Source organism: Loxodonta africana, chromosome 21, assembly GCF_030014295.1.
Source record: "Loxodonta africana isolate mLoxAfr1 chromosome 21, mLoxAfr1.hap2, whole genome shotgun sequence".
Lineage (NCBI taxonomy): Eukaryota > Metazoa > Chordata > Mammalia > Proboscidea > Elephantidae > Loxodonta > Loxodonta africana.
This window is the reverse complement of record NC_087362.1, coordinates 30,875,389-30,902,123: the sequence shown is the minus strand read 5'-3', so window position 1 is coordinate 30,902,123 and position 26,735 is coordinate 30,875,389. Positions and strand designations below refer to the sequence as shown.

Genomic DNA, 26,735 nt, shown 5'->3' with positions numbered 1-26,735 from the left:
CGGGGAGGCCCAGCGGGGATGCGTAGTGAGGAGAGAAGGATCGAGGTGCCTTCCAGGGTGAACCCCAAGTGTGGGCAGCTGGAAGGCGGGAGCATGGGGCCTCCCAGCAGGTGGCGTGGGAGAAGTTGTCCCCTGTCCTGGGGGAGCGGCTGCCACTTCTTGAGCCTCCCCTCCTCCACACCACCTGCTCCCTGGCCTGACAAGGGGTGCAGTGCTCAGTTCCATCATCAGCCTGAACCCCGATCCCAGGCTGCCGGGGGCTGTGCGGAGCAGCAGCTATTGGCCCTCACAGCCCTCATTTCCTCACCTTTTCTAGCCCAGCGATCCCCCTGGTTGGTTATTTACCCAGCGGGCGGCTTGACTGGCTGGCGCCTGAGCAGTAATTATGTGAAGTGGTGAAGGAGGCAGCCGTCCTGGCAGGCGCCCAGCCACTGTGACCTTGCTGGTCCTGTACGATGGAGGCCCGTGGAGCCCAGCTGGGGCACCCGCAGCACAGCCCCGAGACAGCCGCCTCTGGGTCTGGAGCCTGGTGCTTGTCTGGACCAGCTACTGAGTAGCTCTAGGGGGATAGGCTTGCTGCCACTGGGATCGATTAGGAGCGGCTGCCTGGAGCGTTGAGTTGAGAAGGATTCTGAGGCTCAGTCTGTGCTCGGTGGAGAAGAGCCTCGACTGATGAGTGATGTCTGCCATGGGCATACTAGGACGTCACCAAGAAAGGCACACGTGTCTCATCCCCTCGCTGTACCTGAGGGGTCCTCTCAGATGCAGAGCATGGCTGTAAAATTTGGTAGAGTGAGTTGCTCACCAGCTCTGGCCATGGATGCGTCTGTGAAATTCAGGTGTCTTAGTGTTCTGTGGCTGCCAAACAAAATGCCACAAACTAGGTGGCTTATAAGAACAGAAATTTATTCTCTCACAGTTCTGGAGGCCAGAAGTCTGAATTCAGGGTGTCGGCAGGGCTGTGCTCCCTCTGAGGTCTCTAGGGGAAGAGCCTTCCTCGTGTCGCCCAGCTCCTGGCTGCCCTGGGTATTCCGTGGCCTGTAGATGCGCCATTCCTCTGTGTCTCTGCGTCTCTCCTCTTTGATGGGACATCAGTCATGTTGGATTAGGACCCACCCTACTTGGGTAGAACCTCGTGTTAACTGATAACACGTGCTGAGAACAACAGTTGCCACCGAGTTGATTCTAGCTCATGGTAACTGCACGTGTGTCAGAGCAGAGCTGTGCTCCATAGGGTTTTCGATGGAGAATTTTTCAGGACTCGATTGCCAGGCCTTTCTCCCAAGGTGCCTCTGGGTGGACTTGAACCGCCAATCTTTCAGTTAGCAGCTGAGTTAACAATTTGTGACATTGGCAAAGACTCTTATTTCCAAACAAGGTCACATTCACAGGTACCGGCAGTTAGGACTTCAACACATCTTTTCCCAAAAAACCAAACCCACTGCCATTTGAGTCGTCTCTGGCTCATAGACACCCTGTAGGACAGAGTAGAACTGCCCCGTAGGGTTTCCAAGGAACAGATGGTGGATTCAAACTTCCAACCTTTTGGTTAGCAGCCAAGCTCTTAACCATTGTGCCACCAGGGCTCCAAGGGGAACACAATTCAAGGCATCACACTAGGCTTCCCCATCTCAATAAGCAGCAGTACTATCTACCCAGTGGGACAGGCCAGCACCCTGACACACCCTGGACACCCTCCCTCACCTCCCCAGCCAGTCCACGATTTAGTCCTGTTGGTTCCTAACGATTCTGCCTCCAGAGAGTGTCCCTTGAGTCCTTCACTCTTGTCCTCACCACTGCACCCAGTGGATCCAGTCCACTGTCTTGCCTGGACCACATTGTCCTTCTTCCAATGCCACCAGAGCTTGGAGCATTTTTTGCAGACTCTTGTATTGGTTTCCTATGGGTGCTGTAACAAATTTCCGCAACTTCCGTGGCTTAAGTCAACACACATTTATTCCCTTACAGTTCCGGAGGTCAGGAGTCCCACTGGGCTAAAGTCAGGTGTTGGCAGGGCTCGTTCCTTCTGGGGGCTCCAGGGGAGAACCTGTTCCCTTGCATTTTCAAGCTTCTAGAGACACCTGCATTCCTTGGCTCATGGCCCCCTCCTCCATCTTCAAAGCCAGCAGGCTCCCCTGCTGTTGCCAGACTTGTGCCCGGCCGACCTCCTCCAGCCGGCCCTTTGCACATGCCACGGTCTGCTCTCCAGGGAGCCCTAGATGCCTTACAAACATCTCGTTAAGCCAGGAGGATAAGCTCACTGCAGCTGTCCTTCGGAGAACTGAAAATTAACAAGGAAGTCTCTCCTAGCCTCTCCAGGTGGATGCTACGTCTCACCCAGTGCGCAGGCCACTACTCTCTCCAGAACCAGAAAGGGAACGTCTGCAGGGCGGGGGTCTGCCCTAGGTCTCATGAGAGGGTGTGGAGCTTCAGGAATCAGCTGGCTATAGAGCCAGGAGGCAGTCTGAATACCCCAGCCACCCCCTGCACTCCTGCAGGAAAACTGTGGTGTCTGTGGGGGAGGCCGCCTGCTGGAGGAGGCTGCCTGCTGGAGGCGGCCAGCCTGCCCACAAGGCCCCACACTCAGAAGGACCTGCATGGGGGCTCAATGCTCTGCAGCCGCTGTCTTAAAATTCCTAATAATGGCATCTCTGAACTTGTGTGTTGTCAGTGATGTCCTCTGGGACAGTGGAGCACGTGGGAGGTTTGGAGCCTCAGCTCACACGGAGTTGGCCTCTCCTCACCTCGCACCTTCCCAGAACGTTTCTCAGCCACCCGCTGCGCATCCCACAGTGTCCAGGCCTGCCTGGCCTCATTGCCTTGCAACCACTGCCACCCTCCTCCGTCCAGGATCCTGTTGGTGGAGGGAGGCCCGTGTTCTACCATTGCTGCCCTTTGTCCCCAGCAGGGACCCAGGGGGCTGGAGGGTTGGGGTCAGGCATGTGTCCTCCCACACCCTGGGCTGGCATTGTCCCACGTGTTTGGTGGGTGACTCGCAGGGGGCTCTGGACCAGCCCCATCCTGACTCTGAGCTTGCTCTGGCCTGCAGGTTGCAATCCCTTGTGGGTTGCCTGTCCTCCAGAGGGTGGGGCGGTGGGGCTATGGGAGGGGAGTTGATACCTGGGGCCTGCAGTCTCACTTTGCACTACCAACCAGTTACCATTGAGTTGACACCAACTCATGGTGACCCCATGAACTGTGCCCCATGGGTTTTCAATGGTTGATTTTTTGGAAGTAGATTGCCAGGCCTTTCTTCCGAGGCTCCTCTGGGTGGACTCAAAACTCTAACCTTTCTGTAAGTAGCCAAGCCCTTTAAGTGTCTGCTGATTTTGCACTGGGCCCCACAAATTTGTAGCTGGCCCTGGTGGTCACGGTTATAATACAGATCACCTTCACCTGTCCACCCTCCCCCACAAGGCCTGGACCCTTCCACCTGCCTTAGCCCTGCCTGTGAGCTTTGGTCCTGAGGACCCAGCACCCCTGGGTGGAGTCGCCCTGCCAGGCCCCAGGTTCCTGGAAAGTTTGTGCCCTTCTCCATGCCCCATGGAGGCTGCTGGTGCTGGGCCCAGTCCAGATACTGGGGAAGACGTGTTTCCTTTTTTAACTACATCTAATTGAGTTGTTTTACAGATCGGGTTTCAGTCGGGTTGTGAAAAGGCAAACCAGGAAGGAAATAGGCCCTGCCCTCCCGAAGCTGGGTTTAAGTAAACATGTATCGTCCATGGTGGAAGGCCTCACCCAGCCAGCCCTCTGTACCTGAGGAACAAATGGCTCCAGTGCGATTAGGTGGCTTCTGTCTTGGGGCCCATTTCTGCTCCAGCCCTGGTCCCCCTACAGCCACACAAACAGTTAAAGGCAAACACAGGCCTGCGTGCCAGCCTGTGCTGGCTGTATGTAGTGCCCAAATTAGCCAAGTCTTTTGACTTGTTCACTGGGTATCTAGGCTACTCTTGGGGCGGCTGTTGGCCTGCTATTCCTGGTGTGCGGGGGCTCAGGGTGTGGGGTGAGGGAGGAGAAGAGGGGGCCCCTGGTCTAAAGATAGCCACGCTGCCTGAAGGTGAGGGGAGGCGGCGGGAAGGAGGGGGGTGTAATAGTTGAAAATCAACACTTTAGGAGACTAGAGTTTTTAATGAGCCAGGAGCCCTGTGGGTTGTCATGGCAACTGGAATGTACCCCTGTCTGCCCCCCACCCCACCAGAAACAAGATGGCTCTGGGCCTCAAGGGGCATCCTCTCTGGATTTGCACTGCTCCCAGACCTTAGCTAGGGCTTCCAGCTGGAGATGGTAAAGGTAGCAGCTGTGCCCTGCGGGCCTCAGTTTTCTCACCTGTGAAATGGGCGAATGACAGGAGCCACTCACAGAGTTTCTGCGAGGATTGAATTCTGAGTGTAGAGCCCAGTGGACAATTGATAAATTGTAGCTGCCATCGTCAGTAATATTTTTTTTATCCTATATGATAGGAGAAGTTGGCTCTGTTTGGGTCCAGCCATCACGGGGCTGGCCGGGGCTCTGTTTAGTGTTGGGGAGGAGAGTACCTGCAAGGCCAGGATGAGATGGATAGAGAGAGTCCAGTTAAGAACGATCGAGCGTTAAACTGATAAAACGGGCATTACACATCACTAAAAGGAAACGGGTTGTGGTGAATGGTGTCCCCCCAAAACATGTGTTGTACATCCTGACCCCTATATGTGTGGATGTAATCCCATCTAGGAATAGGGTTTTCTTTGTTACGTTACTTAGGACATGCAGTGTAGGCTGTGTCTTAAGCCAATCACTTTTGAGATAGAAAAGGGCAGTTTAGATGCAGAAGCCAAGCGAGGACAAACTGGGGAAGATTAATGCCACATGGCGGCCACCAAGGAACGGAAGCTAGAAAGAGACAAGGAACTTCTCCCAGAGCTGAGAGAGAGAGAGCCTTCCCCTAGAGCTAGGACTTCAGCCTCCTAACTGAGAAAATACATTTCTGTTCACTAAAGCCCCCCGCCTGTGGTATTTCTGTCACAGCAGCACCAGGAGACTAAGACAGTGTGCTAACATTGCGTAAAGCTTTTAATGTCTGTGAGCATGCAGAAAATGGGACTTGTCCATAGAATGGAATATTATGCAGGCATTAAAAAGAACAAGAGAGATCTTAGCAAACTAATAGAGGTATTAAAGTTGGAGGAAAAATAGAGTATGACCCCATTTATGTTTAAAAACTAAGAAGTGTATGTCTAAAACTACCTGCCGCGGAGTCGACTCTGACACTGGGCGATCCCACGGGTGTCAGAGGAGAACTGTGCTCCACAGGTTTTCTGATGGCTGATTTTTCGGTACTGGATCATCAGGCCTTTCTCCTGAGGCAGCTCTCAGTGGACTCAAACTGCCAGCCTTTCAGTTAGCAGCCAAGCTCATTCACCATTTGCATCACCCAGGGACTCCCCAGTGACTCTTAGTCTCTTGTTATTTCTAAGGCTGGCAACAGGGAGGGGGTGGTCTGGCTGGATAAGAGGCCAGAGGCTGGCACTGAGCTGGGCTAGCCCTATCCTCCCTGCCTCTTGTTGACTGGTGCCGGGCAGCAGGGCCTGGGGAATCTTCCGGAAGACCAGCAGGCTGGCCTCCAGGGCTGGATCTTGCTCTGGCATCTGCTGAGAGGGGGATGGGAAGCCTGCTGCACTCCCAGCCCTGGGCGTGGGTCCCTCCATCCAGCCGCCTCCTTCAAGGAGGTGGGGGTTGCCTTGGCAACTGCAACCGAGGAGAAGAAGCTTGCTCTGGGATGGGCTGCTTGTGTCTCCTTAGTCAAGTAGTCAGAGTGGGAGAGCAGGGATGGGGATTCTGTCTGAGCACCCCTGAGGCACCAGCCAGTGGGATTGGCCCCAACTAAGTGGTTGAGTGTGGCTTCCGGATTGGTGATGGCCAGTAAGAAAGAGAGGACTTGAGTAAAATGAATGTTTGTGGAAATTAAAGAAATATATATGTATATCCTTTGTCATGCTTAAAGATCCTCCCAGCAGTGAGAAAGATAAAAACCCTATTTTCCAAACAGGAAGAGCCATTCTGCCAGTGGTGGCCCCGGCCCGCAAGCCTGCTTTGTCACAGAGGGGCCATAAGCCCCTAGATTTGAGACCCTGACCCACCCCTCGCCCTGGGTGCGACCCTGGGTGTGTCCATTCATTTCCACAGGCCTTGGTTTTCTCATCTGTGAAACGGGTCACCTAGGGGCCAGCCTCACTGGTGCTGTCTGCAGCCCAGCACCTGTTCCACATCGTCAGGGTTACTCTCTTCACTGTGTCTGTCCTGTCAACCTGTAAACGTGCCCCTATGCTAATGAAGGAGTCTCCTGCCCCATCTTTCTGATCTCCCCCCAAACCCCCGCAAAGTTTGCACCTAGATGGACGTGGACAAAGAGAGAGGTCATGGTGGGGTGGGACGGGAAGGAGAGCCTGAGTCCAAGGAATCTAACAAGTTGTTGGAGGAGTACCGTACGGAGGAGCTGAGGTCGCCGAGAAGAAGGGAAGGGCTCTCAGGACTGGCCGCCATGGAGAGCCCCTTTTTAAAACATAGAAAACTAATGCCGTCCAGGTCTGTCCAAGGCCCCCTGCAGCCCAGCTCAGCTACTCCTTGGGGGGCCCCATGCAACTTGCTCAACATCTCTGGCCTCAAGTGTTCTCATTTGCAAAGTGAGAACATTAGTGACTTCATGGAGTCATGAGGAAGACTAAATGGGAACTTAGTGCACCAAGTGCCTGAGCAAAGCCAGTGTCTCTGTCAGCTACTGAGGAGGGTGCATCTTGTCTAGCCCTCAGGAAATAAGACAGTTCGTGGGACGCCCTTGGCAGAGTGCCAAGAAGAGATGAACCAATGTTGCCTTTAGTTAATATTCACACCAAAGCTCAAAGTAGAGTGGCTTGGTGTTTAGGCATATCAGTGGGAGGCTGAGTGTAACATGGCTTTCTGTAAATCAAATGGTGTGTCCTCATTCACTTCATAATATGCTTGATCTCATTTCCATTTATTGGGCATTCATCAAGACTCACAGCTCTTCAGCTGGAGGCCGCCCCTGCATCTCCTCAGCAAGTATTTAATAATGCATAAACAAAGGGTTAATGGCACCAGGGAGCTGCCCTTGAAAGGAAGGATTTTGCACTAATGTAAATAAGTCCTTCATTTGTTTTCTCTTAAATTCTGACTCTCTTCTCTCAGCCTTTCTTCAGGGGATCCACAGCTACATATTCTGCTCTAGAGACACCTTGTCCTTCCGTAACCCTGTGCTGGCGTTGGGGACATAAAGTATGGCCCTGCGTTCCTGAGGCTCACAGGCAGTGAGGGGAGATGGAGGCAGACCAGGAGTTAGAATGAAAGAGCCTGCTGCAGTGAAGTTGGGCACAGGGATTCTGTATGAGCTCCCAGAAGGGATCTTGACCCCTACTCTGGGGTACATGAAGGCTTCTGGGGGAGGTGGCACCTGAGGTAGGTGTGTCTTTAAGGAGAGGCGGACTTAGCCAGGCAGAAGTGGAGCAGGTACCAAAAACCAAAAAAACCAAACCCTAGTGCTGTCGAGTCGATTCAGACTCATAGCGACCCTATAGGACAGAGTAGAACTGCCCTATAGAGTTTGCAAGGAGTGCCTGGTGGATTCAAACTGCCGACCCTTTGGTTAGCAGCTGTAGCACTTAACCACTATGCCACCAGGGTTTCCCGGAGTGGGTACAGTGAGCATTAAACTGCTTTACGCAGTTGCTTTTTAAACCAGATAGGAGAAAAAAGGGGTTACCAAACAAAAAATACATTAATACTGTCTTTTATATTTACCTAGGTAGTTACTTTTACTGGTGCTTTTTATTTCTTCTTGTGGACTCGAGTTACTGTCCAGTGTCCTTTCATTTCAGCCCAAAGGATTCTCTTTAGTATTTCTCATAGGGCAGGTCTGCTAGCAACAAATTGTTTCAGTTTTGTGTGTGCATGTCTGTGTATGTGTAATGTCTTAATTTTGTCTTCATTTTTGAAGGATACTTTTGATGGCTACAGAATTCTTGGTTGACATTTATTTTCTTTTGGCACTTCGAATATGCCATTCCACTGCCTCCTGGCCTTCATGGTTTCTGATGAGAAATCAGCTGTTACCATGTTAAAGTTTGAGAACCACTGCTTTAGAAGACAGTTCCAGCTCCTTAACCCCTGCCCAGGCTCCTCCTCCTTATCATGTTACTGTCCTGGCCCCTCAACTACCATCTTTTCTCCCCTCAGGGCTTTTGTACATGCTGTCATGTCTGCCAGGTCAAATTCTTCTCATTTTCCTGGTCCCTGCCTAACCATCACCATATCCCTTCTGGGACCTCCCCAACCACACAGACTATATTAGCCTCTACCTTCTTAACATGCCCCATAATACCCCACATTTTATCTTCTGTCATCTTTGGCTGAATGTGTACTAACAATTGGGAGGGTCCTGCTTTCCAAATGTGAGACTGGGCATGAAAAGCAGCCCCCAACCCACGTCAACAGGGTCACATTGACTGACTCTCAGGGGGAAAATGACCAATGTCTGGTTCTTTGCTGGGAATGGCAAGTTTTCAATGGGGAGAGAAGGAAAGGGCAGGGGGCATAAAGATGCTGGTTCCTGAAGGAGAATGGGGGTGGGGTGAAGAAACACCTTTGTACAGCTCAAGCCTGGAATGTGTGGCTAATTGCCTCCATGAACAACTGCCTCCTTTGCCATGAGACTGGAAGAACCGAAGAACTGGATGGTGCCCAGCTACCATTAAAAACATTTTGATCAAAGATTCTGTAGAAGAATTCTGAGCAAAAGGGAGGAAATGCAGAACAGAATTTTAAATTTTCGAGGACTCTAGACTTTCTGGAGCCATGGAGGCTGGATGAACCCCTGAAACTATTGCCCTAAAATAATCTTTAAACCTTAAGCCAAAACTATCCCCTGAATTCTTCTTAAAACCAAACAATAGTTTAAGTAGTAAAGAATGCCTGCTTTGAGCATTGTGCTCTTTTAATATCTATCTGTATGGCATCAAACCGACAACAGTAACTTGAAAGATTAGATAGGAACATGAGGGGGCACTGGGTTTATGTTAATGGAGAAGGACCAACTCAGTGAAGGAGGCTGAGAATGGTTGCACAACTTGAAGAATGTAATCAGTGTCAGTGAGTAGTCGATGTAGGAATTGCTGAGTTGGTGTATGATTTGTGTATGTTCTTAAAGACAGCAAAATAAATAAAATTAAAAAAAAAAAAAAGCTCAAGCCAGCCCCAGGTCCTATGGTAACTGTGTTTCTCAGATCCTGAGCACTGGACTGGGAGTCAGGAGCCCTGGACTCCCTTCCAGGGTGGCCTCAGGAACGATCCCTTCCTCCCCTCAGGCTCCCTGCTCTGAGAAACCCGTGGCCATTTGCCCTCAGAGGCACATGCAGAAGCGGGTGGGCCTGCCGCTGTTTCAGTATCTGGTACACAGTAGGAGCTCAATGTCTGAGGACCAACTGCCTCCCTTCCTTTGCCCTTATAATCATCAACCAAATAAGGAATACATTTTTTAAGATCTGTGGTTGGACATCTGTGTTGATTTTAGATGCAGGCCTGAGTCAGTATCACTTGCTGGTCCAGGGTGCAGTGTCTTGAGCGTCCTCTTTCCAAGATAAAGGCTCTTTGGAGACACCACCTTTTGTCCTGACAGCCGTGAAGATGCATCCTACCGTTGGTGCAGCCTAATTACAAAGGAACCCGACTCCAAGTCTGTGTGGCCTCTCTGGAAAGCCCTAGACATTTCTTAATGTCCTGTGAAGTCATCTTTTTCTTAAGCACTTAGCTGCCCCCCCCATATTTCTGGGGGCTCTAGATATGGGCGCCATGCTGTACTGGGCACTATGCCAAGTGCTAATCGGCATCAGCTTGCTTGTCCTCTGAGAAGCAGGAATCATTCTCTCCATTTTACGGATGACGGAATTGAGGCTTGGAGAGGTTATGCCACTTGGTCAAGGTCACACAGCCAGTGAGGGTAACTGCTAATGCGTGCAGGGTTTCCTTTGGGGATAAGAAGGTTCTGGAACTAGACAGTGGTGATGGCTGCCCAACTTTGTGAATGTTGTAGAAACCACTAATCTGCAGACTTTAAATGGGGGAATTGTATGGTATGTGATTACATCTCAATAAAGCTGTTACCAAAAACAGAGAGAGAGAAAGAGGAGGCAGTGGTTACGAGGCCTGGGCAACCTGGGGTCAAGGCTTGGCTGGATACTGCCCATGTGACCTTGGGTTTCCCTCTTGGAGTCTTGGTTCTCTGTGAACAGAGATTATCACCATCCCCCCTTTATGGGCTGTTCTGAAGATGTGGTGTGAGCCCCACAGGGGCAGGTCTCTGCCTCTTTGCTCTCTTGTACCCTGGGCTTTGCAGGAGGAGGGGACCTCGTGGGTGAATCACGTGTGACAGTGAATACAACAGAGTTCTGACTGGGGTGGGAGTGGGTCCGGTAGAGCTGGATGACCATGGGGGTCTTCGGGTAGGACTCTGCAGGCCACCTTCTCCAGCCGACAGGAAGAGCAGGGTCTGGGGCTGTACTGGCAGGGCAGGGGGGCTCTGTGGCAGAAGGAAGATGGGAAACCAAGGGCGCAGGTGGGCACTTGGATGGTGGCTCATCATAGTGTCCGGATGGATGAAGAGTGGACAGGAGACGTGAGGGCAGGTGGGGGGAGGCTGCGAGCAGGACAGCTGTTCCAGGAGATGAGGAGCTAGGGGACGGTATGGGGCTGCACGCCACCCATGGAAGCCACAGTCTCCGCCTTGAGCGAGCCCCAGCGCCCCTGCAGAGCATGATAACCCCAGATGGCCACCTCACCCAGGCTGTCGGATCAGGTCTGGGAGGGGGCCAAGAATCTGCATGTCCAACAAGCCCCCAGGTGTGGGGACTTGCGTTGAGAACTGATGACCACACCTCCCCACCGCCCCTTCCTGCCCCTGCCCCGTCCCCTGGTCAGCAGTGGTGCAGGCCTTGAGTTCCCACCTCCTCCTGGATGGGTGTTGGTGCAGGGAGCCATGCTCGCAGTGCCGGTGGGGAAACATGGCTAACAGGTGTGCACAGGCCAAGAAGGTGCTTGCAATGAAGTGGGGGGACTTACCAACCACACAGGCATGGAGCGGGAGCAGGGTTGTCCTGCCCACGCGTCCACTGTGCCCAGGCCCCTGCACAGGCTTGGCTAGGACTCCTGGGAGGAGAGCTCCTTCAAAGGAATGCTTGCAGTCATTTGGACGTTCTCTTTTCTATTAGATGCACCCATCTTGATTTACTTTATTTTGGGGTTGGCATAGCATATTCTTTTTATATATGTGCGAACATACATATGTAAATATATGTATGATGTTGGTGAATTAATGTTTGTGGTATTTTTACTAAGCAAAAAACGTGGGAACCAAATAGTAGCCCCTTTGGGGGAGTTTCCATGGGCTTGCTGGTGCTGTAGCGGGGAGGGGTGGTGGTCCTGGTTAGGGTTCTCAGTGGCCGGGTGGTGCAGTGTCACTTCTCAGGAAGAGTGGGGGAGGGGGATGCTCACACTTATGGAGAGCCTTCTGTTAGGAGAGTTGGGCGGACGGCATTGTGATCATGGTCCTGGGTGGGTGGTGAGATCGGGTGCGGGAGGGTGGGTCTGTCCGTGTGATCTCTGGGGTAGAATGACCTCACCACACCCACTTGAAGGATGCGCAGCCGCAGAGCCTGCAGACACGAGGACAGAAGCTGAGGTGGCCTGTCTGAGGATAGTCACAGAGCCCAGGTCCAGTGTCCTGGGCAATGGCAGAGCGGAGACATGGAGGGGCGTCTTTCTCTATTCCCTGCAGAGTCTGTGCTATGAGAGCACCAACCTTGGTGGCAAAAGGGCAGAACTCCCAAGCAGTGGGCGTTGGAGCAGAACCAGGCATCCGAGGGTTGTGTGGGCTCAGCGGGGTGGCCGAAGGCCGGCACATGTGTGCCCAGGGAGTCCACAGGAAGCACTGTCCGTCCCAGGTTCTAGCCAGAGGGCCTTGGGGGTGCTCCGTCCCATCAGCTTTGCTGCTCATCCCCCAAGCCTTCTGGGGTGAAGGCAGCATGCAGTGTGGTGGGAGGCTTCAGGGCCAGACTCCAGGAGCTGCTGACCAGGGTGTGACCATGGTGGGGGCACAGTTACCTCCTGTTGTGGCTTCATGTGGTGTGGACAATGGGAAGGTGTTTCGTCAGCTCTGATGCTCAAAACCCTACAGGACTGCGGAGAGGGGGAATGGGGGTGACTGCTAATGGCTATGGGGTTTCCTTTTGAGGTGATGGGAATGTTCTAGAACTAGATAGAGGTAGTGGCCCAGCTCTGAGTGCAGTAGAGGCCCCTGTATCATGCACTTTAAGATGGCTCATTTTATGTAATGTAAGCCTCACCTCAATTAAAAAAAAGGGGAAAAGGAAAAAAGATCAGTTGGGCATAAAACATGCAGATAGGCAAATTTATTGAAACAGAAAGTAGATCGGTGGTTGCCCAGGGCTGATGGGGAGGAATGGAGGTGACTGATACGGGCTGGGCTTTCCTTCTGGAGGGGACGGAAGTGTTCTAACGTTGACCGTGATGATGGCTGCACAACTCTGAGTATGCTGAGCGCCACTGCATGGTGCACTGTAAGTGCGTGAGCTGTGTGGTGTGTGAATTACATCTCAGTCAAGCTGTTACCCCTAAAAAGCAAACCCTTAGAACATTCCGGAGCAAGGTGCATCTTTCCAGCAGGCAGTGTGCTCGGAGCCTCTCTGCTGGTTGTGGATGAGGCTGACCTGGTGCAGTCACGAGCTGCCTTTCTCTCGAGGGAGCCCACAGGCATGGGGCTATTGGCATGGCCAAGGGTCCAGCTTCTGTGGAGAATGTTCTTCTGAGCCTTTCTCCGTTAGGGGACTAGCTGGGCCCAGACTACTGAGTCTTATGCTTTGGGGCATCCCAGACCCTTCCGGAATCTAATGAAAGCCATAGACCCTCTGCTTTGGGGGAGCAAGTACAATTTCAGGGGGTGTGCGGATCACCTGAAGCCTACCCACAGGCCCAATATGAGGCGCTCGGTGTGTTTGTGGGCTAGAGTGTTGATGACGGCGGCTGCCCTCATGCTGCCAGGGCTGCTGCCTGGGCGGGCCGAGGAAGAAGGGGGAGATGCAGAGAAGTGCCCTCCAGGCTCCCGGACACCGCCTCTGGTGCTCAGGTAGAAGACATTCTCCTGAGCCCACAGCCAGTCTGCAGTGGAGGACACATGCAGCCAGACCCTTGGTCTCTATCCTCTCCACCTCCATCATGAACCCCGCGTCTGCCCAGAATGCAGGGCAGACCAGACCTTGGACCAGACCGCAGCCTGGTGTTGACCCCGACTCAGTCCGACTTTCAGCCCCATTTCTGAGGGCTTCTCCACAGCATGATAACGCCTATGGTGCTCATCCTACAGACACACCTCTGACAAACCTCCAACCTCAGAGCACTGGATCGGCACCTAGACGGACTGGTGGTGACCTTTTCCCAGTTTCTCGCAAATAAAACTATATCAAGGATAGAATCTTCTCAATGCCAAGCTTCTGGACACACATTTTTCTTAAAACTTCAGGGCCTACAATCAAGTGATACCAGCAGACGATGGGTGGATGAACGCCTCGGAGATTAAAGTTATAGGAAACCTTGGAGGCTGGAGCCCAGCATCTCCCTCAGCTTGCTGGATTTCCTGAATATGTGCTAGTGGCTGGGGGTATGGTTTATGTTGTGAAAGTATACGTGGCAGACTTATTTTCTTCCAGTGCGAGTGGTCTGAGTTGGCACAGTGTACTGTTAAAGGGAGAAAGCCTAGTTTTCCATAGGCTGCAGGTGGAGCTCGTGGACTGTAACTCGGATCTCAGAGATGCGACACTTAGGCTGTCTGAAAGGAACCTGGGAGAAAGAGACTCCGAGGAAGAGTCCTCCTTTGTCCTGGGGATGGGTCATTGTGACTTGGTTTCCCCAGTGTTGGGGAAACAGTGCTGTGGTGACTGCAGGGCCCCCTGGGGTCAGGGGCCCAGTGAGGAGAGCACAAATGCACAGGCAAGTGGGACACAGATGCTGCATTGCTGCGCCTCAACATCAAGTGCAGCCCCTGTCTTACAAAGGGAGGGGAGTCCCACACAGGGACTTGACTGGAGGAAGCCAGTGGTGGGGACTTGCCAGGCAGCCCCTGGTCTCCACTTCATTTGTTTGCAAGCATGTGTCTGCCATCTTCCCTCTTCTCCAGGCTCAAAGACCTGCCTACTCCCCAACCCCCCAACCCTGGGTGCATTTCAGAGTCACTGGGCTTGCTGGACACTGAGTCATCATGCAGCTATCAGGGCAGGGCCGTGATGGCAGGGACTCAGGGCAGCCTGTCACTGCTCCCACCTGAGGTGTAGCATCACCCAGGGTTGGGCCCTTGTGGCCAGGGGGAAGGATATTGATAACAAGGGCAAACATGTCTGCCACAGTCTGCTGGAACCTTCAGTAGACATGGGGAGGGGCAGTTCCTCTATAGCAGGGACCTGGCCAGACATGGACTGTTCCACCCCAGGCCAGCCTGCCCTCAGCTCTGCTGTCCGCTGTCTGCTGTCCACTGTGTTAAGGACCTGGCAGCACCCCCTGGCCTGGCCAGAGCCCCAAGAGTGTCTGCTGGATGAGTGAACATGGTGTGGTCCCAGAGGCTGGGGGGCAAAGCCCAGCATCAAGTCTCAGGCTTGAGGGGGGTGGTTGGTGCGGTATCCTGCTGCCCAGACTTCACCCTCTCTGCTCCTTGTCCCCTTTACCTCTTCCTTTTCTCCTCTCCCTTCCAGGACCTCCCATTCCAGGGCCAAGGCTGAGGCGGCTCTCACAGCGGCTCAGAAGGCCCAGGAGGAAGCACGGATTGCCAGGATCACTGCCAAAGAGTTCTCCCCTTCCTTCCAGCATAGGGAAAATGGTGAGTCCGCGCATCTATGCGGCTTTATGTGTGGCCCCGGCTATCCAATATGTGACTCACTCTGTCATGATGGCCCTGAGACCCTGGCGCCTTTGTGTGTGCCTCTCCCTTCCAGGGTGCCTGTCAGTGCCCACCACTGCCACTCATGTCCCTTGCTCCACAGCACATCCCCGGGTGTCCACATACTTCTTGCCTACTTTCCACAAAGGGGATGCTGCAGGCTCTGCTTATCCTTGTGCTATCATCTCCCCCTGCCCTTCCCTCAGCGTTATTCTGGAACTTTCTGTGATGATGGAAATACTCCATATCTGCCTTGTCTACTACGATGGCGACTAGCCACAAGGAAAACATGGCTAGTGGCTGAGGTGCTGAATCTTCTGTTTTACTTAATCTTAATTTACACACATTTACACGCAAGCCACTACAGGTGACTAATGGCGACTGTTGGGCACCGCTGCCCTGGAGCAACGAACAGAAGCTCCGCTGCATCCTCTGGGAGGGGCCAGAAGGTGCTGGAAGCCACTGAAAGTCAGCCGGATTGATGAAACTCTTCCTTCCCTCCAGAAGATGGGCCATGGCCGGGTGGTACCTTCCCCACGATCTGCCCAGTGAGCTGTGACTTGTTTCAAAGTCTGTGACAAGACAGCTTTACCTGGGCCTGCGGTGGCAGTGATGGATGGCTTAGGATGGTCTTGTGGGGAGGACAGGTCACTGATGCCAGAAAGGCTGCCGGAGCTTTGGCTCACATGCTACCCACCGGGTGCCCTGGCCCGGTAGCCGCCACTGGGCTCCCCTAGCCCCCGGATGCCGTCTCTGCACAGGAGGCCCTGAGAAAGGTTCCGATCCATCCTGTCCACCCCACTGCAGGTTTCCACAGCACACACACAAAGCAAGCGGGAGGAAAGCAGCTCTGGGTTTTAGTACCAGAACCTGAGTTCTGAGCCCACAGCCCAGAGCTCTGCTCCTCACCCCACAGCCCCTTGGGCTCTCTGCCCAGTCCCAGGCACTGGCTCATCAGGGCCCCAGGGCTTTGGGGTAGGGACAACAGGGGAGCTGCAGGGGGTGGTGAAAAGATGGAGTTAGAAGTCACATGTAGGTCCTCCATGGCTGAACACTTGCTCTGAGTCCTTGTCTGTGAAGTGGGCATCTTGTTCTTGATGAGAAGGTAGTTCTCACCGTCTTAGTGTGGTCTTCCTTCTACTAGGGCGAGAGCTTCTGCCTCCAGCCTGGAGAAAAGCCCAAACCACAACAACAGCCCCCCACCCCCACCCCAAAGCCCCTGCTCCAAGCAGGTGTCTCTGACGGCTCAGGGTCCTCCTGCCAGAGAGGCCTTGAGCCAACATGTTAAATTCCGAAGTGGCCTCCTGGAACAGTGTCTCTTCTTGAATTCACGCACTAATGTAGCCTACAGTGTCGCCTCCACCCATCAACTTGTCCCCTCTGGGGCTGGAAGTGTTTTGGGCTGGAGGTACGGCTGTCCACCACAGCTGGCCTGTCGGCTGAGCATCAATCTGTGGGCGTCTCCTGAGGCTGATCACTGGGCTTCGGTCTCCTTCTTCCACGTGACTTGATGAGACATGCTGCATTTTGGATGGCTGCCAGGTTTGGAGCAATGTGACCTCACATTGAACAAAGGTCTTTGCAGATGTGATACACCTGGAACCTACGAATGTGACCTCACACTGAACAAGGGTCTTTGCACATGTGTTGCTCCTGGAACCTGTGAATGTGACCTCATGTTGAACAAGGATCTTTGCAGGTGTGATTAAGTTAAGGCTCTTGAGCTGAGCAGCTCAGCTTCAGTTATCTGGGCAGGCTCTAGGTCTAGTAAAAAGTGTCTTGATAGGAGGCAGAAGAGGAGGAAACAAACACATAGAAGGCAATGTAAAGATGGAGGCAGAGACTAGAATGATGCAGCCATAGCCAAGGGACGTCAGGGGCCACCAGAAGCTGGAAGAGACAAGAAAGGATCCTTCCCGGGAACCTCCGGAGGGAGGGTGGCCTGCTGACACCTTGATTTTAGACTCTGGCCTCCAGATCTGAAAGGATATACTCCCATTGTTGTAAGCCCCCATCTGGGGTCATTTGTTGTGGCAGCCCGGGTATGGTCACGCAGGCGCCTTCCAGCTCCCCAGATCAAGCGCTTGGGCGTTGGAGTTGATGTGGCCAGGCTCTGGCTCCTGTTGAAAATGCAGCCTCCTAGATGTGTCTCTTCTCTGAGTCCTGTTTTACAGACTGGCTTTGTGGTGGGATCTCTGCAAGAACTCCGTGGACGAGGCCAGGGTGCTTCTACGTCACCATCATGTGGGCTTACAACAGGGTCTGAAGCAGATCAGCCCCACCCTCCAGCCTGTTGCATCCAGCACCCTTTTCCATCCCAGGACATCAGCACCTGGCTCAGCACCCGCCTCCCATGAAGCTGCCTCCAGAGGCCCTTGCTTGCACCCTCGCCCATGAAGGAGAGTTCATATCCTGTGCCTCTTATTGGCTCCAAGGGTGGCATCTGTTTTGTGCTGGACTCGTCTCCCCAGCACCTGGGCATTTTCTCTCCCCTTACATGCTTTCAAGGTGAATACTCCCAAACCAGGGACTGTAACAGCAATGTCTCTGGCCATGGGAAGGGAGGAAAAGGAGAGAGCAGGTGTGACACTGCGGTCTTACTGTGTCCTCACAGCTGGAGTTGTTACCTCTTCTTGACAGAGAACAGAAGTGAGGCTGGCAAGGTGAGACCACAGGCCAAGGATGTGGCGAAACCGAGGTGTGAGCCTAGGCCTGCTCCAAAACTGCCCTGGTCAACAAGATTTCTTTCGGGGAGAACTGCCGACCCCCACCATCTTGGCTGGCCCCAGCCGGCAGTCTCATGCAGCCCCAGGGTGCTGAGCGGAGACCCAGTCTTGCCTGAAGCCACGAGGATGTGTGGTGTCAGGATGGGGCAGTGCCCGGTGTCTGCCCAGCCCCTCCCAGGGCACATTCCACCACTCCTGCTGATGGCACACACCTGAGCCCAGTGAGGGAGAAGAGAGGGCAGCAGGGGCCTGTGTGTGGCCTCAGGACCCCAAGAAATAAGACAGGAACAACACGCAGGGACTCAGCCTCAGACACCCATGTTCTGCTTTGTATTTTCACAGTGACTCTTCCAGGAACATCACATGCTCGAGGACTAATTTTAGTGGAAAGCGACCTCCCAGTGTAGGGGTGCTTAGGCAGGTGCCCGCTGAGCACAGAGCACCAGCCCCTGTGGGGAGATGGGGCCAAAAGGCCTCAGTGGGGTGGGGAGGGCGGTGCTCAAGGGCCCCCAGGTGCAGGGAGCAGGAACACTGGCCATGGAGGTCTCAGCCCAGAGGGGAAGGTGGGACATCAGGGCTCCCACAGGGCATTGTGTGCGGTTCTCAGCCTGTTCCCACAGACCATCTCTGGCCATCTGAGTAACCACTCTGTATGCTTCTGTCCCCTCATCAAGGGCTCGAATGCCAGCGACCAAAACACCGGAACTCGAGTGACGACCTAGAGGTGGCCTCTGTAGGGACACCCCTGCCACAGGAGAGCCCCGAGCTATACCGGAAAGGCACAACACCCTCTGACCTGACACCGGATGACAGCCCCCTGCAGAGCTTCCCTGCCAGCCCCTCAGCCAGCCCGCCGCCAGCCCCTGCTGCCCGGAACAAGGTGGCCCACTTCTCCCGGCAGGTGTCAGTAGACGAGGAGCGGGCTGGGGACATCCAGATGCTCCTGGAGGGACGGGGAGGGGACTGCGCCCGCAACAGCTGGGCCGAAGAGAAGGCCAGGGGACTGCGGGGCATTCGGGGCGGCGCCCTCCGGAGTGGCCAGCCAGCTGACGACCACCACGCCCGGGGCCCTGGCCACAGGCAGCCCGGCAACCCCCGGCCACGGGAACGGCGGACGGAGTCGCCCCCCGCGTTTACGTGGACTTCCCACCCACGGGCCGGCAACCCCAGCTCGGGGGGCGTCGCGCTGCTGGCACTGGACGAAGAGAGGTTGAGCAATTATGAGATGGAGATGAAGCCGCTGCTGCGCATGGACTCGGCCGCACAGGAGATGCACCCCCAGAAGAGACGCTATGGCAAGGGGGGCGTGGGCCGGGGCCCAGTTGAGGATCGGGGCTTCGGGGTGCAGAGACTGCGGTCCAAGTCCCAGAACAAGGAGAACTTCCGGCCAGTGCCTGCCAGTGCTGAGCCTGCAGTGCAGAAACTGGAGACCCTGCGGCTGGGGGACAAGGCAGAGCCCCGGCTGCTACGCTGGGACCTGACATTCTCCCCACCCCAGAAGTCTTTGCCTGTCGCCTTGGAGTCCGATGAGGAGAACGGGGATGAGCTCAAGTCCAGTGCGGTAAGTGCCTAGCGCATGGGCGGGGGCAAGTCCAGGGTCGGGCCTCACGCCTTCCTCATCTGCGCAGTGACTGGGGCCTTCTAGGGGTGGAGACAGAGCCACAGGGACACAACCAGGGACAGCAGGGGTGGCAGCTCCTGGGTTGACTGCATTTGTCTCTGCCGGAGGCGGGGACCCCCACCTCATGCCATAGGAGGCCAACATGGGGTGCGGGCAAGGGTCAGCTCTCCTCAGATGGAGCAGCAGGAGGGTGCTCCCTGCTCAGTCCTTCCAGGAAGAGGTTATGGGGGTGTCAGAGCCCCTAAAGAGAGAACAGGTGGCCCAGGACTTCCCTCAAACGTCCTGCTGGCTCTTAAGTGCTTCCCCTGAGCACGTGCTGGAGAGAGGTCCCTGCTCCCAAGGAGTGCCACCGTGCTTAGAGGAGTGGACAGAGAGCATGGGGTCTCGGTGGGCCACGGCGGGAGGCAGGCCTCTGAGCGCTTTTATCTAGGAGCTCGATGCTGGCCAGGCATGGGGACATAACCACCTCACAACTCAAATGTGCATTCCAGCTAGGGAGAGAGACAGACAAGAGTGGTCATCACTCATTTTACTGTTCGGGGAAACGTCTGCCCACTGCCCCCTCCCACAGACTGCTTTCCTGTGAGGGGTGTCTGCAGCCACTGGTCTCTGTGTGACCCCAGGACTTAGCACCTGCTGGGGGCTTGTTGGAGTGCACGCTTAGGCTCCACTGCAGACCCGTGGAAACTCTCAGGGGGTCCCGGCACTCTGGGTTTTATCGAGCCCTGCGGGGGGTCGGGGCTCATGGACAAGAACCCCTGTGCTGACCCCCATTCACACCTCCCCCCATGGCACTGGGGAGAAAGATCATAATTCCCCACGCCGGGCAGACTGGATGTGTGGGGCCTGGGGAGGCCTGGGGTCTCACCCAGGAGGGGCTCAGGGCTTCCACCACAATTGTGGGGTAGGCCGTGCCCTTGACTGAGCTAGGCGGAGGAGGGTGATGGGACGTGCTGAGACCCTGCCCCAAGGCGTTGGCCGTTGACTGTGCCTGAGCCAACAGCAGGAGCTCACTGGTGCTGCTCCCTGCTGGTGGCCCTGGGCATGAATCCTGATGTCCCGGCAGCACTGTCCTCGCTCCGGTCTGGAAACAGCCTCTGTGCTTCCCGGAGCACTGACTGTGCCGTGCAGCAGAGTACTCAGCACCTGCCTGGCCTTCTGGCTGGCCGCCACGGCTGCCGTCACCGCTCTGACACAGCCTCCAGGGCCTTCTCCCACAGACCCTCTGCCACATCTCTGACCAGGACACTGCACTGTGCGCCTGGGAACCTCGGGTTTAACCCAGGCTGCTCCCCCGCCCCCACCCCAGGATCCCATTGTTTTGATGCTGCACCCTGCAAAGGGGACACTTCCCGTTGGAGGGTGGCCTGCTGGGGCCTGCTCTGCCTCGATAGGAAGCCTGCGCGGTCTCTGTCCTTCTTGCTGGTGGCTAATTCCTAATATCGCCCCCCACTCACCCACAGAAAGCAGCCCGTATGTCCCAAGGACCAAAATACCAGCTCGCACTTAGAACTTACCGTTCCTTGTAGCAGCAGCAAGAAGCGTATGTGCGTGTGTGTTCTCAGAATGGGCATGTGTGTGCATGTGCACTTGGTCTGTGTGCACACGTGCATGTGATCTGTGTGCATGTGTGTGTTCTCTGCATCGTGTGTGGCCTATTAGTACACAAGTGTGCATGTACACTTGATTGGTGTGTGCACACGTGTGCATGTGATCTGTGTGCATGTGATACGTGTGCTCTCTGCATCGTGTGTATGGCCTATCAGTACACAAGTGTGTACATGTACACTTGATTGGTGTGCGCACACGTTGGCATGTGGTCTGTGTAGCTGTGATATGTGTGCATTAAGTATTCTCTGCATGTGGGTGTGTGTGGCCTGTGTGCAAGGGTACTCCAGGAACAGCCAAGTGGTGGCAGGGGTCGAGGTGGGTTGGGGTCCACACCAAGGCCTCTGTGAGCATGCTGGGATGGTGCTTTCAGGTCCCCTGAGCAGATGGGATGTGCTGATGTGCCTCAGGCTGGCCACTGGCTGCTGAACATCTTTTCATGTGCTTATTGGGCATTCGTGTGTCTTCTTTGGAGAAATGTCTATTCAAGTCCTTTGCCCATTTTTTAGTTGGTTTGTTCGTTTACTGTTGAGTTGTTAGGAGTTCTTTATATATTGGAGATTCAAGTCCCTTACTAGATATATGATTTGCAAAAATTTCCTCCCATTCTGTGGGTTGTCTTTTTATTTTCTTGGTGAAAGCACAAAAGTTCTTTATTTTGATGAGGTCCCATTTATCCATCTTTTCTTTGGTTGCCTGTTCTGGGCCCCTCCTCTCTGACAGCTGCTTTCAGGGATGCTGGGCCTCCTGGGCAGCAGAGAGGGCCTGGAGGGGAGATGGGCCCGCAGTCGGTGCCAAGGTGTGGAAATCACGGCCTGGAGTCAGGCAGGCTCTCTCTGCACCTGCGGTCTCTGTGGCTAGGAAACTAGCGACCTCTCTGAGCCTCAGTCTCATTTCTCAGATGGGGTACATAGGAGCTACTTCCTGGAAGGGCAGTGAGAGTTTACTGATAAAAATATCATGCTTAATGCTACGCCCTCCTCACAAACAGAGCCCTGACTTGCTGATGTTGCTCAAGAAATGAGGAGCTAGCTGCTGGTGCCTGGGAGAGGCAGTTCCCTATAGAGGAAGAGGCATTTTTCAGGCCACCTCATCGAAGCCGGATGCCCTGGGCTCCAGGTCAAGAGGGAGGATTCTGAGGTTCCTCTAGGCCCCTCTGTGGCTTTGGGGACCATTTTCCCTAACAAGAAAATTCCCTGAATGATGACCAGGTCCCAGAGCTACACCACCAGGGACTAGCAAACTACAGCAAAGTAGGGTGATGGTCCCAAACTGAGAGTATCAATGGCTATAAGTTAACAATTCAGGCTTTTACAACTGGGCAGAGCCACAGGGGTCTGTCCTGGGTGCTCAGAGAGCCCACAGCAGCCATGGGCACTGAGGCCAAAGACTAGTTTGGGTGCTTCCACGGAGTCCTGGCTGGCTTGCCCATGTTGGGTCGGGGCCAGCACATGCTCCTGTGGATGACCCTTGCCCCCGCCCCTACATGCCCCAAAACATGCATGTCGTGTCCTCAAGGGGCCTGATGACTGCCACTGACCAGCTTTCCAGGCTAGAGCCGCCATGAGGCCCCATGTCCCAGCCACGCCCACTTGGGGAGGCCTTCAGATACTTCAGTGCAGGGGAAACCACACAGAACCAGGCAGCCCAGGGCACTCAGCTCCAGGGAGCCAGCGGTACCTGCTGGCTGAGTGAGAAGGGGCCTTCTCTAGAGATCACAGTCTACAGCAGGACACCCCCATCTCCAGTCAATCTACCTCATCCCAGGCACTCCTGTCCCCAATCCAGGCATTGCTGTCCCCAACCTGGTGTTGCAGTCTCTTCCTCAGACATCACTGTCCCCATGCAAGGTGCTGCCACCCCAGCCACGGGGCTAAAGCTGCACCTATGGCAGCAGCAAACTGAGTGTCATCCTGGGAGAAGCCTGGGATCCGCTCCTGGTTCTGTTACTTCCGTGGGATTTCCTTGCTGCCTAACACTATACAGATGGCCTCTGTTATGTCTCTGAAATCTGGCCAGATTTGGAAACTTTTGTAGATTGAGCCTCTTCCGTGATAAAGGGGTCCCAGGCAGGTAGAAGGAGGGAAAGTATCCGTCCCCCAGTGACATATCCTATGACCTTCATACCAAGCCCTTGTGGACATATGAACGGGTAGAGGTAGGAGGGAGGCAGCCCCAGGCTGACCCTGTCACACCCGACATCTGTTCTGCCATGAGTTCTGGAGGGCGGCAGGCCCGTGAAGGTGCTCAGCGTGGTCCAGTGGGTACAGAGGAGAGGGAGGTGGGCAGGGAGAGATGACAAGTGTCCCTTTTGTCTGGGTCACACCAGCAGGCAAAGCCTGGCCACCAGTCCAAGTGACTCCAGCCAGGCCAGTAACTTCAGACTTAGAAGCAAGTGGGGTTCTACTTTCCGGTTTCTGAGTTTGGGGGGCTTGAAAGCTCTGAAGAGTTGTACATTCATATCTGACCAATAGATTATCTCTTGAAATGCCTTGTTGGGTTTAAGAAGAACCTGCTGTGTGGAGCTGACTCTGCCTCATGGTAAACCAGTGTCTGTCAAAGTAGAACTGTGCTCCATAGGGTTTTCCATGGCTGATTTTTTGGGAGCAGACCGCCAGGCCTTTCTTTCAAGGCACCTGAAAGGACTCCAAAACCCAGGGACTCCGGGGTTTAAGGGAAATGGGTGGGACAGACACTCACCTCTCCCCTCTCCTTTGTTTTAGGGCTCGGCGCCTATTCTGGTAGTCATGGTGATCTTGCTAAACATCGGAGTCGCCATTTTGTTTATTAACTTTTTCATCTGATGAGATTGTCGAGTTAGCAAAAAAAATAACAGTTCGTGTACAAAAGGGGAAAAAAAGCAAAACGACGGGAAGGGACAGAGAGTTAACTCAGACAGTCCAACAACTACTTCCAAGTCTTTTCACAGAAGAACAACATGATTGGGTATTACTCACAGTTTGCCTTTTTTTCTGGGTAATGTTTTTTGGATTTTAGCCAAAAATTCTTCGCTTGTATAACACTATGCTGTGTGGCATGGCAGACGGGGGCCACCACGCCGACCCTCCCAGCTTGATGTGGAGCGAGAAGGGATCCCGGCAAGTCTACGGCAAAAAATAAAACCACTGTCGTCGCCATCGCCATCGTCACAATGTCAAGGAAGCCAAGTTTCCGGACCAGGATACGGAAAAGCCGTCCCTCAGAAAAGCTGCGTCCCTCGCTGCCGGGCGAGGAGGGGTGGTTGCTGCTGAGCACGTGTGGGAGTTGGTTCACTTGGCCTCGATGGGGGGAGGGCATGGGGAATAGGCATCCTCTCCCGGCTGCTCCCAGGTAGGCCTCTGGGACTGTGAATCTGCACCGCATATGCATGGAGGAGAGAGAGGAGGGCTGCCCCTGGTCTCCACTGCACAGGCCACCCCCGTCCTCTCCTCAGCACTGCCTATGGCTTCCTGGAGAAGCCAGACCCCACGCTGCGTCCAATGAGGCAGTGTCCTCATTCTTCCCGGTGTCTGTCATGACTCCTGTATGCCTGTCCCTCGTCTCCCCCGTCACTAGGGAAGCTGTGGCACAGCATCCAGGGGCCAAATGCAAGTCCACCCTGGCAGGTCTGAGAGGTAAACCGAGGCTGGGGCTTGGGGGGAGGCTTACTTTGCAGGACAGCCCCTGACTCCATGCTTGGGCTGAGCATGTGGCCTGTTTGCACGTTGTATGCAGGATGCACACTCAGGCTTCCACCATGTCCCCTGTAAGATGTCACTGGCGGTGACAGCCCCTAGAGGACACCCTCTTCTCCACAGGTGTCACAGCCCCACAGGTGTTGCCGTCTCTGTACTGTCCCTGCCCTGACCGCCCACCGACAGATATGCACACTCCTTCCAGAGGCCTCACTTTTCCTCCAAAGCTGGTCTGGGCCGGGGACAGGGAGGTGGTTCCAACTCAGTGGCTTGAAAATTCCCGAGCAATTGTTGCATATGCCCCGCATCCCCCCCCCGCTGCCCAAATTGTATAATGAAACCTGTTCCAGGCAAACAAAAATAGGTCCCTCCTGTTTCCGCCTTCCCCACCTTGCCCGAGTGGTTGAATGCCCTGAGGTCCGAGCCATGGAGACAGGCCTGGCCGGTGTGTGGGTAGACACCCCCTCTGCCAGTCACCCACATGCACACTGGGGAAGGTCCCCACCGTGACTTCTCACTGTCTCGGGATTAGCCCGTCTGGGGATGCTGCCTTGCTTTGCTTATGTTTAGCTCTTTCTCTGCTACCTTTCGAGCAGATTTCTTTACTACACTGCACTGGATTGCTATATTTTTAACCAGAAATAAACTAAAGATTAGAGCATGTTCCACTTACATCCAGTTTTCTTTTTTTTTTTCTTTTTCTTTTCCGTTATACATTCACTCCCCGTTCCTTCTCACAGTTTGGTTTAGTTTGGGGGTCTTTTTTGAGGGGAGTAGGGGACACGAGAGGGAGGGAAGACCAATAGGGAAATACAAACACATTTCTGATACTGTTGCTTTCTAAAGGAATATGACATCTTTTTGTACATCTTACTTTTCCGTTCCTCTTTTTTGATACCGAGTGGTTGCTGCAGACCCGAAGTGAACCAAATAAAGATTCCTGTTCCTTGCAGCTCTGAGAATCATCCATGCTGGGATATGTGTTTTGTAATTCTGTTTGCAACTCTTTGTAAAGATTATAGAGACTTTTTTTGTACATTCCAGTAACTGCATGACACAGAACGGTACCTACAAACGCAGGTTACATATTCACATGCAAACACCATGAAATATTTAGATATGTATAAAAGCGACAGCACAAAACTGCGTATCGTTAAATAAAAGCACGAATGGTTTCATGACCAGGTGGCTCACGCTGCTGACTGACTAGCCCCCTCACCCACCCACTGCCTGGTCTGGCTGCCGGGGAGTACGATCGTGAGAGCCAGATTGAGAGCCCCACTTTCACCCCATGTGCGGGGAATGCGGAGCAGGTTCCTTTGAGACTGAAATGGCCTGGGTCTGAAAGACTTGAGAGGCTCATTTTTAATTGGTTTCCAAGTAATGTGATTAAAGCCCAGGTGGACCAGATGAGTCCCCGCAGGCTGATCCCTTTGCTTGGCTTCACCTGGCTCCTTCTACCAGTCAGGGCCTCCCTCCCCCTGGCCAGAGTGTCTGGCTCCTTATTCCCAGGCACGTGGTTAGCCAGCCAGTAGCACTCCTGGGGGACACGGGTGTGCTGAGCTAGATACAGGCAGATGGGACTACCAGGTGCAACAGAAGGGCTGGCACAGCAGCTCCCTGGGTGCAGAACCTTCCAGAAGTTTTAATGAATGCCCAAAGCAGTCTTGTGAGAACCATTTATTCCATGCTCTGAATGTGAGAAACTGAGGCACACAGCGAATGAGCTGGGGTGTCGGGGGACAAGAGTCGGCCCTCCCGGCTCGCCTCTCCATCACCCTTCTGGAAGGCCAGGGAGCCTGCCCTTGCACCCAGTCCTCCAAGAGCTGGAAGTGACCCTGTGCCCTCTGGGGCCATCGGCTTGCCTGTGGCCATGTTTCCCTGCCTCGTTGACCAAGCTCTCAGGAAACCACCTGCCTCAGGTTTACCTGTCCTTTCGGCAGTCCATTCAGTGCATGTGAAATGCTTGGATCATTTCAGGGAGATTCTCCGTGTCCATCGTTTTGGCATCTTAGGCTTTATCATCTTAAGCACACAGGATTCTCAGAGATACATACTAGGTATGCAATGATACACCAAGATAATCAACAAGATGGTGCAGAAAGAGGAAAGCTCAGTGT

The 26,735-nt window shown here is 54.1% G+C and overlaps 1 protein-coding gene across 1 annotated transcript in view; it reads left to right on the top strand.

Annotated features, from left to right (window-relative positions):
• Nucleotides 1-26,503, top strand: part of JPH3 (junctophilin 3) — a 57,048-nt gene extending 30,545 nt beyond the window's left edge. The window contains exons 3-5 of the mRNA XM_003418068.4: nucleotides 14,802-14,926; nucleotides 18,387-19,273; nucleotides 23,665-26,503. Coding sequence (XP_003418116.3) covers nucleotides 14,802-14,926; nucleotides 18,387-19,273; nucleotides 23,665-23,745 — 1,093 coding nt within the window. The 3' untranslated portion in view covers nucleotides 23,746-26,503. The remainder of the gene's footprint in view (nucleotides 1-14,801; nucleotides 14,927-18,386; nucleotides 19,274-23,664) is intronic.
• Nucleotides 26,504-26,735: the final 232 nt, after the last annotated feature.